Source organism: Geotrypetes seraphini, chromosome 6 (genome assembly GCF_902459505.1).
Source record: "Geotrypetes seraphini chromosome 6, aGeoSer1.1, whole genome shotgun sequence".
Classification (NCBI taxonomy): Eukaryota; Metazoa; Chordata; class Amphibia; order Gymnophiona; family Dermophiidae; genus Geotrypetes; species Geotrypetes seraphini.
The window spans coordinates 36,463,223-36,475,862 of record NC_047089.1 but is presented as its reverse complement, the minus strand read 5'-3'; the positions used below and the strand labels follow the sequence as shown (position 1 = coordinate 36,475,862).

The 12,640-nt window shown below is 41.6% G+C and overlaps 1 protein-coding gene across 1 annotated transcript in view; it reads right to left on the bottom strand.

The window, feature by feature from the left end:
- AASDHPPT (aminoadipate-semialdehyde dehydrogenase-phosphopantetheinyl transferase) overlaps positions 1-12,640 on the bottom strand; it is a 49,406-nt gene that overhangs the window by 3,768 nt on the left and 32,998 nt on the right. Inside the window, exons 3-5 of the mRNA XM_033948879.1 lie at positions 9,292-9,413; positions 3,167-3,328; positions 14-91 (exon numbers count right to left, since the gene is read on the bottom strand). Of these exons, the coding sequence (XP_033804770.1) occupies positions 14-91; positions 3,167-3,328; positions 9,292-9,413 (362 nt within the window). The remainder of the gene's footprint in view (positions 1-13; positions 92-3,166; positions 3,329-9,291; positions 9,414-12,640) is intronic.

Sequence of the window (12,640 nt, the reverse complement as noted above, 5' to 3'; positions counted from 1 at the left end):
TAAAATACTTTACTTCAGAATGCTGCTGCTCAAATCCATAGGGTTTTCCAAGAGCAACTGCAACATGGTGGCAATCATCCAACATAATTTCCTGCCAAACAGAAAACAAAATAATCAATAAACTGTCACTTCCTTTCAAAATATTTGAAATTTTAAGATACTTGTTAATCTTGTTGACAAGTTATGTGAGAGATTTCCACAAGGTAAATAGAAAGGATAAAGCTAAGGTGTACAAATTACAATTGATTACAGATAAAGGGCCTGATATTCAAAATGATTTAAAACAGGCAAGAGAGGCTCCTGGAAACAAGCCTAACTAGAACAATGTCAGGTGTTACATAGAAATACGATGGCTGATAAAGGCCAAAAGGGTCATCCAGTCTGTTCATTCACAGCATCCATCATCTCTTTCTCTCCCCAAGAAATCCCAAATGCCTGTCCCATGAATATGAATGACAGAAATATGCATATAATGGAGGCAGTGTATGAAAATCAAGTTTATGCATATTCATTGTAGATATCCTGAAAACGTGACTGGCAATGGGGTACTCCAGGACTGAGTTGAGAAACACTGGTCTAGAATGTCTCACCTACTGCACTGGAAAAAAAAAATTATGTACTTACCCTGGTAAGCTCTTTTCCAGTAGATAAGTGAGACATTCTAGACCCCCTGCTCTGTCCTTGCTGTGCCTGTTTTCAGATTTCAATCTCCTGCTTATCCAATCTATTTCTTGGAGACCGGTGAACCCTTTGGGGTTAAGAAGAGTTTGTACATATGTATAACCCAGTGGTCTCAAACTTGCGGCCCGCCAGATACTATTTTGAGGCCCTTGGTATGTTTATCATAATCACAAAAGTAAAATAAAACAGTCTCTTGATCATATGTCTCTTTAGCTATAAATTACAATATTATTATTAAGACTTAGCCAAAAGGAAAGATTTATAAACTATAAAGAGTTTTTACCTCATGCAAAATTGTCATTTCTTTAATATGACATTAACTATTTTTTTCTGAGGCCCTCCAAGTACCTACAGATCCAAAATGTGGCCCTGCAAAAGGTTTGAGTTTGAGACCACTGGTATAACGTTATTTCCAGTGCAATTGGTGAGACATTGTAGATCATAAGATTATTTCCCCTTAACTCACATGAGCTGCAGAAGAAATCCATACCCAATTTTTTCACTCTGCCTCCAGAGTACTTCATAGGCTAGTTTAGCGCCCTCTAGCAGTCAGTACCCAAGCAAAGAGAGACACACCCATCTGTGAAGCAGAGGCACCTGTAACGACAGCTAAACTATTGTTCTGCTCAAAGTACTAAGCAATACCATTAACCGCCAACAGAGGCGACAAAGGAGTTTAGAACTATAGGTTACCCCACATTATAGCTTTCAATGTCTCCCTTAGGACAAAGGGAGTAGTCTCGGGCATATCATTACTATCCAGAAGTAATCTGTGTCTTGACTTTATCTGGTGAACTCTTAACCTACAGATCAGTTTATGTACTTTAGGTTAGCTTAAACCGATCTGCAGATTGAGAGCCCACCAGTCAAGACAGATCACATCAGGAATTTTCCGTTCAGCAGTAATATCATCCACTACCTGAAGCAAAGGGAAAGTTTAGATAACTTATGGATCCCTACTGGCAACGAGTCCTGAGAGGAAGAAGGGATGTTAGGAGCGCACTTTATTGAAATCTTGAATAGACAAAACCTATGCAATTAAGGTTGATAAACTCCTTAGGAAAAATACAGACTACCTAAGAATCTTTTTTTGGAGGAACCTTCTCACTCTTAGATAAAACACTTTCCCTCTAGCCTTTCTAACTGTTTCTTTGCAGAATATCTTGAACTTCTCCCTCATTAGAGAGTACTGGTCCAAAGTTCTCCAAACACTGGTTCAAATCTAACCTAGCAGGGTCAACCATAGCCCCAAGGTAAAGGGGAAACGCCATACAGAAAGTTTTATGTAACAAAAGTTGACATACCATGAGGCTGAAATCCAACAAGACAGGGAAACAGCTGAGGTAGAGCATTGCTACTTGACCCCGAGTCTGACTGCAAAGAGCTTGAAAAATGCTCACCTGCTACAAGCAAACCAGTTGCAACCAGCATAGTGAGGAAAGGAGTGCAATGCTGAGCAGATGCCGATTCCTCCACTTAAACTGAAGGCATGGTGTCACCTGCACAGAGTGCATATTTGCCTGCTGAAAATCCATATACAATCCATACACATACCACTTTCCTTTTTCATGTGGCACCAGTATTAAAGCTTATGGACAACAAAACTCCATAGTAATACTGTATTTATACATTAGGCTAATTTTAGAGGACAACTAAAGCTGGGGATTTTGATTTTTACTGAAACTGAATCAATAGCTGAAATTCACCACATGGTTTTGGCTGAGGCTGAAACTGACAATACATCCATCTTTCCTCCCTAACCAAAAGTGAGATGCATGCCCACCCCATCCCCTGACAGAAAGCTGACCCCCTCCCCACCAAAAGCTGCGGCCCTCCCACTACCTGTAAGCCCTCCTTGGGCCTACCTTAAAAGCTCTGGTAGTTCAGTGGCTTCTTTGGGGCAGAAGTGATGCCCAGTCATTCCTGCCCATGCCAGTAAAATAAAAAAGGCTTCTTTGACATCCTGTGGCAGCCTCAAGAGACTGCTAGTGGAGGTCTCTGCAACCATTTTGAGGTTTGAGCCAGCACAGACACAAGGGACTCTCAAAGAGACCAACAGACCTCCAGGACTTATAAAGATAGGCCTTAGGAGGGTGGCAACATTTGGTTGGGAGAAGGAGACAGAGCAGAAAGTAGTTGCACTGTTTGTCGGGCTGGGGGGAGGGGGGGAGTTGTTTCAGTCAAAAATGAAGAAACATTTTTCGCCAAAACACAAACATGGGCTGGATTTGGAGCCATAGCTGAAATCATCTATGCTAGAGGTCTGTAGATCATATCCACATTCTAATGCTATCACTCAACTCAAGCAAACTCACAGATATTCCCCATATTTCCTGAATTATAGATGTATACACAGATACTATTATCCCCCTTTTCTGCCTACCCTTTCCTTCCAGTACAAAATGTGTATGTTGTTCTATAGAAAACAATTATGTAATCCCTAGCAAATCTTTGTAGACCAGATAATTGTTTGGAAATTTCTTACTTCAAAAGTCCATCCCTCTTCTTCATCGCCATCCAACAACATACTGGTCTCCTTGTAAATCTTTCCTATTTCCAGCTGCAAAGGTGATACATTAAATTCAATCCTTTGTAGGCTAAAGCCTAGTCCAACTCCTATGGCTTTTATAAAGCTTTCCTTTAGTGCCTGGAATACAAAAAAAACATACACTGAAACTGAATGCTGATGGAGCATGAAGTTTACATTAACATTTGTTAATAAATATATTTATTATTTATAAAATTGAATTGCATTCTGATATGTAGTACAGATCAGCAAATACAACTGCATTAAAGTTTTATTCCCTAAAATTAATAATTCATGTTTAGTCACCAAAGCAAAAATTAAAGTTGTGCATCATTTGTTTGTAAACGGCTGCCTTTCGACGGCAGAAACACTTAGGGCTCCTTTCATTAAGCCGCGCTAGCGGGGTTAACGCGCGCGACTTTTCATCACGCGCTAACCCCCGCGCTGGCCTAAAAACTACCGCTCAAGAGGAGGCGGTAGCGGCTAGCGGTTTAGCGCGCGGTATTACGTGCGTTAAACCGCTAGCGCGCCTTTGTAAAAGGAACCCTTAGAAATAAAAGAAACCTGTCAGAGACAGATGTCATATCCTTTAAATATATGCTTCCTCCTTATAAAAATGTTACTTACATTATGGATAAAAATATCATTTAAAAAGTTCTTTATAAATAACACACACCCAGAAGAGCTCTCTCGGAACGAGGCTCATAAGACCCTCCCTTCCCGACAAGCCCATAAGCTTCCACAGACTCCTACCCGGTTAAGCTGCACCGAAAGAGCTGGATGACGATACTTAGTGGCATTTAACTGGATAGTGCCGCTGAATATCTCCACTAACCAGGAACAGGCCAGGAGACAAGTTAAAGGTAGAGTAGCAACTTAGCTGGTTAGCAACGACAGTGTTCTCCCTAGGGCCTTTTAGCTGGGCGGTCCGCCCAGCTAATTTAGATGAGCGCCCGGCTATCATCTGCTGCTGCCACCTCTGCTGAACATATATATATAAAAAAAAAACCGGCTTGGAGATTTCAGCCCATAGCGATCTTATGCTCCGGGGCTCTATTGGGGGAAATGCTGCCGGGTCCTGCCTTCGTGGAAACAGAAAGTAGGCAGGACCCGGCAGCAAGAAGAGCAAATGCTTCACTAACCTGTCTCCCGCCTTAGCCCATAGCAAACGCTTGCTTCAGGGCTCTCAACATGTGCGTGCCGGCTTCCCTTCTCTTCCCTCCGAAACCGGAAGTTATGTCCAGGGGGGGAGAGAAGGGAAGCCGGCACGCACATGTTGAGAGCCCTGAAGCAAGCGTTTGCTATGGGCTAAGGCGGGAGACAGGTTAGTGAAGCATTTGCTCTTCTTGCTGCCGGGTCCTGCCTACTTTCTGTTCCCGCGAAGGCAGGACCCGGCAATAGGCAATAGAATCCCCCAATAGGTCGATCGCGATCTTGGGCCGATCAGCCTTCCTCTCCCCGACGGCAGAATTGACGTCGGGGAGAGGAATGCTGGTCGGCCGAAGCAGGGAGAGCCTGGGGCAGCTTCGGCTTTCGGGCCTGTTATTGGTGGCGGTTTGGGTCCTGGTCCCCAATGGCAGTGGCAGTGGCTTGGGGGAGGGCAGGGAGAAAGAAAGAAAAAGGGCAGGCAGAGAGACAGAAGGAAAGAAGAGAACCATAAAATAAAGAAAGGGAGGCAGAGAGAAAGAAAGGGCAGGGAGAGAGGAAGGAAAAGTTGGGGGAGGGAATGAGGTCTAGAGGAGAGGAAGCATACAGGCTAAAAGAAGGGAAGAAAGATTGGATGCACAGTCAGAAGAAGAAAGTGCAACCAGAGACTCATGAAATCACCAGACAAGGTAGGAAAAATGATTTTATTTTAAATTTAGTGATCAAAATGTGTCTGAATTTATATCTGTTGTCTATATTTTACACTAAGGTCCCCTTTTACTAAACCGCAATAGAGGTTTTTAGCGCAGGGAGCCTATGAGCGTCGAGAGCAGCGCTGGGCATTCAGCGCAACTCCCTGCACTAAAAACTGCTGTCATGGTTTAGTAAAAAGGGAGGGTATATTTGTCTATTTTTGTATGGTTGTTACTGAAGTGACAGTGCATAGAGTCATCTGCTTTGACCTATTTGAAAAAACCATGGAATATGAATGATAATTAACATTTTCTATGCGTATAGTGTGCTTTGTGTTTTTTTAAAATTTTATTGTTGGTAGATCATTTTAACTTGGTCATTTTAAAAGTAGCTCGCAAGCCCAAAAAGTGTGGTCACCCCTGCTCTAGAACATCGCTCCTTAGTTTTATCAAGTGGTGCAGTGAGGGGCCAGCACTTTACATCTTATCACCTCATTCTTTCTTTTTTCTCCTCATGTACAGCACGGTTCTTTATTCTTAGCAGCTCTGGCACTAACAGTACTACGGGTGCCTAATGCTACTTTCACTACCACTTGCAGTCAGGTTCGGCATTTTATCATGGTTTTGGTTTTTTATTTAGTTTTTCACCAGTATTTTCATTTATTTATTAAAGCAGCCTTTTTTAACAGCCCGATGCCTCTCCCCTATCAGTGTGCATTCAATCCACTGTTTTGGCGCCTCTTTCAAAAGATCAAATATCATAGCCCCACTGTCGCGTGTTCACATTTATTCTGCGTACGAGTTTATCTCATCAGTGCAGAGACCTTTTCGTTAAGTCCATTTTATTCTCCCTTTTTTACTTTCCCGAGTGCTGTGGTTTTATTCTTTGGTTTTAATAGAAGCTCATTTGAACAATAATTTAGATCTTTCCCAGGTTACACTTTTTCATCTACCCGGTCTTTTCTGGTTTCCTTTCTATAGTCTGCTTTTCGTCTGGAGTCTTTTGAGTTTAGAATTACATTTTACGACATATTTTTATGGTTATAATTGTATGACATGTCTAAATCAGTCAAGTTTATCCATTCTTTTTATTATTTTTTGTCCCCTCATACAGTGGCAGACCGCCCCGGGTGCCAGCCTTAGGGGAGTACACAGCCGGCTGGATCCAGAACCTTCCGAGCTGCTCTAAATGGCACCTGCACCTCAGCGCGGCTGCCGTACTTATTCCGAAGCAGAGTCGGCAGCCACACTGAAGTGCAGGAAGGTCCTGCTATGACTGCATTTGCCGCCTCTGCCTCCGGAAGACGTAAGTGGCGTCGGAAGGGGTGGACTGGCAGCTGCAGTCATTGCGGAACCTTGCCACAACTCCCTGCATTTGCCGGCCCACCCCCTCCAACATCACTTACATCTTCCAGAGGCAGAGGCAACAAAAGCAGTCATCATGGGACCTTGCTGGTTTGGAGGGAGAGAGGAGCATAGAAGGGTGGTAGAGGGAGAAAAAGGGTGTCAGGGTGGTATGGAAGGGTGGTGGAGGGAGAGAAAGGGGGCAGATGCTGATGGAATTGGTGTGCAGGGAAAGGAGAGAGAGACATAAGGGGGAAGGATACTGGATGGAATTGGGTTGGAGGGAAAGAAAGGGGGCAGATGCTAATGGAAGTGGGGGGAAGGGAGAGGAGAGAGTGAAATGCCAGACCATGGGCATGTGGGAGAAGGAAGGGAAGAACAGGAGAGAGATGCCAGACCATTGGAGGAGGAAAGGGAAGAAGATGGATGCAGAATAATAGGGGTGAAAGGAGAGATGGAAGGGGAATACAAGGAGAGAAGATGCCATATAGAAGGGGCAGAGAGAGGGTAGACAGTGGATGAAAGGAAGAGAGTGACAAGACTATGAGGAAAGCAGAAACCAGAGAAGACAATGTAGAAAAAAATTATATTTATTTTTTTGCTTTAGGGGAGATGCATCGCTGTTTCTGTGGTGTTGCATTGTATACAGAGTCCAGCTTCTTGGTGGTTCAATTTAACCTTTGTCTACGTTTTTATATTTTATCCCCCCTTTTACAAAACTAGAGGGTTTTTTATAGCACCGGCCATGGTGGTAATTGCTCAGAATTCTATGAGAGTCTGAGCTGTTACCACCATGGCTAAAAACCACATTATGCTTGAGTACCTGATTGTAAAAACCGCTTAGATAACCTTGATAGGTGGTATATAAAATCCTAATAAACTTATAGTTTTGTAAAAGGGAGAGGGGTTAGTTTGTGATTACATATTCCATACTAGGCGAAGGTGTTTTCTGTGTTCTGTGTGTTCGAAAGACATGGTTTTCAGTTAGGATTGACTGTGTAGGATTGATCTGTACTAGTCTGGCTTGTTTAGTTTTACAATGGGTGTATTGATGTTGTACTGCTCACTGCAGTATGTAAGATGCTGCCTTTTCCTAGGTACACTCTTGTGTGGATTATTACTAAAAATCATGTTTTTCATACAGATGGGGGGGGGGGGGGTTAAAAAAATGATGGGTGTCACATATGCTAGGTACACCACTGCCTTCATAGTTTATATCTAATCCACAAGCCTGCTTTTAGAACCTACAGGGTATGTATCCCTCTGATTCATGACAATTTCACTTCTCATGTTATCTTATCCATTCTTTTTATTATACAACTGCCCAGATAAGCATCAGTCTTTGTGATTTGTTCTTGAAAACTAAAGGCAACAGTGTTCTCCCCAGAAATTTTTTCCAGCCATGAAAAACATTTGCTGCATTTAGTGTGCCGGAGTTTTAAAAATTTGAGAGACGCAGCTCTGTACCATTTGAAAGAGGGCAAATATCTAATTATTCACTTCTAGAATTGGATACTTCTTAAATTTAATAAAAAATTATGGAACAAGTGTCAAACCTTAAGTCATATTGAGCATAGGAAAATAACTAATAATAATTAACTAATACAAATAGTACACATTTAGGGCTCCTTTTACTAAGCTGCGCTAGCGGTTTTACCACACGCTTAGCTTGCGCAGAATTGCCGCACGTGCTAGACACAAATGCCAGCATTGAGTTTAGTTAGTTCTAGCCGTGTAGCGTGGCAATTCTGCACGCGCTAAAAACGCTATTGCAGCTTAGTAAAAGAAGACCTTAATTTTCCCCACCACCAAATTTCCCCGTTCCGCCCCGGCTACTTTTTCATGCCACCCGGCTGGAAAAAATTTCTGGGGAGAACACTGAACGATATTCAGTCTACTAACCGGCTAAGTAACCTTATAATGTCAGGACAGCAAAACAGTTGTCTTAACTTTGGGGTCCTTTTACTAAGACACGCTAAGGTGCCCACAGAATATAATGGGTGCCTTAGCATTTAGCGTGCGCTAATCTTTAGCACTCGCTAAATCGGTTAGCGCGCCTTAGTAAAAGGACCCCTTTATGTGGTAAGTTAACAGTTGGGCACTGGTCTATCAGCCAGCGTCCAGTTAACTTCCAGGTCAGCAGAGATACCGGGACATTCAATGCCAGGAAGTAGATATGCCCTAGCAATGAATATCCAAGGTTAAGTCAGACCGCAGATGGAAATAGCTTGCAAGCTGTCACTATTAGCTGAATATTTCCGCCTACGTAGACCTAAGCAAGCAAGGATGTGGCTCATCTGAAATATGGCAGGTGCCATTTTGTCATAGTGACCTATCACCACCACCTGTTTTGTAAAAAAAAACTAAAGGGTTATGTGACCATGACAATTTATTTGACAAGAGTATACAAAATTAACTTTTAAAATATTACAGGATTGATAATTCTGGGCAAAAGGTACAATGCGCTGCAATCAAGTCTGGGCAAAAGGTACAATGCAATGCAATCAAGCAACTAGATACTGCTTTTGAAAAAAAATAATTACTGGCAGTAAGAAAAGTTCCCAATATTACAGTCTGATTTTAAAAGGTGGAATAGAAGTTTTATAGCATTGTGGGAGTATGTGGTTAGCGCTACAACTCCAGCACCCTGGGTACATTAGATAAGAGTGTGAGCCCGCTGGGACAGATAGGGAAAAACGCTTGAGTACCTGAATAATTTGTAATCCACACAGAATTGTAGGATATGCGGAATATACATAAATAAATAAAATAAATCTCTGATTAGGTTTGAATGTTTATAATTTGTGACTGGTATACCGCATATACTCATGATATTTAACTCACTTTTCACACTGCTGAACCTACTATAAGAAAAGAGTTTTGAAGAGAAAAATGACTTACCCAATACCTATAAAACATATCCAACTGAGACCATTCACTACCTGCACACCTGATTGATTTCCATTCCTTTTCTGTGAATTGTCTCGTCATAATGCGAAAGAACTCCTGAATTGAGCCACTACCTAAACATGAGAGAAATACAATTAAAGAACTTGCATACCTTATATAGAAATTCACATATAACAATATTTCAATAAAATATCATCACTGTATTTATGCTTTTGCCCAATGCTCATTAACAAAAGAAGAAGTGAAAAATTTAAAACCCCACCCTTTTACTAAAGCACGGAAGAGATTTTTAGCTCCGGCTGGCACGTTGAATGCTCTGCACTGCTCCGACTGTCAGAGTTCCTACGAGCTTTGGAACAGCGCAGAGCATTCAGCGCACTGGCCGGCACTAAAAACGTTTCTGCGCTATTGTAAAAGGGTGGGATGTGTGTGTGTGGTGGGGGGGGGGGGGGGTAAGTTAATTTTGATTCTATTCTGATAAATATATTTTTCCAACTATATTATTGCTTTTCAAGAAGTATCTACACACAAAAGGGTTGAAATGCCAGTATATGTCACCAAGGCTTCAACTTTAGCTACTGATCATTTGACTAACTTTCAAACATTTTCACCTTAACACAATAGACCCGACTTTATAAACAGCACCCTCATTGAGGATGCCTGGGTGACACCTAACCCAAATCCACATGCGAGAGAGGAGCGGATGTGGTGCCAATTCGCAAAAGTGGTCACATGGAAACTACAGGCCAGTAAGCTTCACTTCAGAAAGGATAGTGAAATTCCTAGAATCTATTACAGCAGTGGTCTCAAACTCAAACCCTTTGCAGGGCCATATTTTAGATTTGTAGGTACTTGGAGGGCCTCAGAAAAAAAAAATAGTTAATGTCCTATTAAAGAAATGACAGTTTTGCATGAGGTAAAACTCTTTGTAGTTTATAAATTTTCCTTTTGGCTAAGTCTTAATAATATTGTCATTTATAGCTAAAGAGACATATGATCAAGAAACTGTTTTATTTTACTTTTGTGATTTTGATAAACATACTGAGGGCCTCAAAATAGTACCTGGTGGGCCGCATGTGGCCCCCGGGCTGCGAGTTTGAGACCACTGGGTTACAGGATCCGAGGCAACATGGTTTTACTAAAGGTAAATCGTGCCAAAACAAATCCGATTGGATTTTTTTGATTGGGTGACAGAAAACTGGATCAATGACATATGCTAGATGTAATTTACTTAGATTTCAGCAAAGCCTTTCTCATAGGAGGCTCTTGAACAAACTTGATGAGCAGAAGTTAGGACCTCAAAGTGAACTGGATTAGAAACTGGTAGATGGATAGATGCCAGAGGGCGGTGATTAATGGATTCGCTCAGAGGAGGGAAAGGTGAGTAGTGGAGTCCCTCAATGATCGGTGCTGGTGCTAATCCTGTTCAATCCTGTTTGTGAGAGACATTACTGAAGGGTTAGAAGGATAGGTTTGCCTTTTTGCGGATGATACCAAGATTTGTAACAGAGATGACTCTAAGGAGGGAGTGGAAAACATGAAAAAGGATCTGCAAAAGTTACAGAAATGGTCTAATTTCTGGAAACTAAAATTTAATGCAAAGAAGTACAGAGTGATGCATTTTGGGATTAGAAATTGGAAGGAGCTGGGAAGTGAGAGGCTGATAGGCACAGATGGGGAGAGGGACCTTGGGGTGTTAGTGTCCGAAGATCTAAAGGCAAAGAAACAGTGTGATAAGGCGGTGGCTGTTGCCAGGAGGATGCTAGGTTGTATAGAAAGAGGCGTGACCAGAAGAAAGGTGTTGATGCTCCTGTACAGGTTGGTGAGGCCCCACTTGAAGTATTGTATTCAATTTTGGAGACAGTATCTGGCAAAGGACATAAGACTTGAAGCAGTTCAGAGAAAGGTGACGAAAATGGTAGGAGGTTTGCACAGAGAGGAGCACTTGTATGTCAGTGTTTTTGTATTGAGATTGTTTAAATATTTTCACAATCAAAAATTGAAAATTTCAGAGACATTATGATGTATGGGGTGGACTCATTCAGGCATTAGCCTAATGATTGTCATTTGATGAGTTGTCAGCCTGGGGCAATACTGTTTAGCCATTATACACAGTTCCCCAGTACCGAGGTCTCTTGCACTTCCCTTGATAGATACGGGTACTCCTCCCATGGGTTGGGTGCAGGGGGTTTAGTCCTCTGTGAAGATTATTGCCAATTTTTTTTTTTTTGTAGATTGACATTTTGATTTATTGGCAAGTGTCAGGTTTGTTTTTTGGACTATTAATATCAACAGAAAAATATGAACTCAGCATGCTGTGGAGCCTTGCAGAAACTGAGAGTCTTCAAGTCTTGGCTGAAAAGCTTTGCAAAAAATGGTTCATATACATAATATCAGCTGAAATCACTAATCTAAGTGACTGGGTGAAACGCTCATCTTTAGAGAAATCTGTGTACCAAAATAATTTCATTTAGAAGATGCAGATGGATAGAGTAAAACAATGGGCAAGCAGTCTGCCGCCAGATATCAACAAATCAGCTGCCATTGGCAAATGAGATAAGAAATACAGATTCTATTGCATAAAATACTTGCTTGTCTCCAAGACACATTTTCAACATTCTTTACAAATATTTTAGAGTTTGCAGACAGAATGAAAAAGTGACATTCACTTGCTTAGCCCTCCTACTCTATATTTCTTGCAGCTTAAACATGCATGAAACTTTGCAAACAAGCAAAGAGTGCCCCAAACCTAAAAATTGATAATCTACTGGCCTATGCTTAACAGAATTTTTAAAAATCAAATGTTAACATTTTACAAAAGATAATTTTATATATTGATAAAACAAACTAGACCGCACATTGATTCACTAATTGAGTTTTACTCCAATTGAATCCAAAGTATGCATATTGAGATCTTTACGCCTGTCCCTAGACGCCATATGACCGACCATTTTAGTAGCCTTCCTCTAGACCAGGGCGATCTCAGTCCTCAAGGGCCATGACCAGTTGGGTTTTCAGGACTTCCCCAACGAATATGCATGGAATCGTATGCAAATAGATCTCATGCATATTTGTTGGGAAATCCTGATAACCCGACTGGATTGCAGCCATCGTTTCCCACCCCTGGTCTAGACTAACTCCATTCTGTTTATATCTTTCCGAAGGTACGATCTTCAGAATTGTACACAATATTCTATAATTATACACAATAGTCTCACCAGGGTTTTATAAATACCTCCTTTTTCCTACTGGCCAAACCTCTCTCTATGCATCCTAGCATCCTTCTAGCTTTCACAGTCACCTTTTCAACCCGTTTGGCCACCTTAAGATCATCTATATT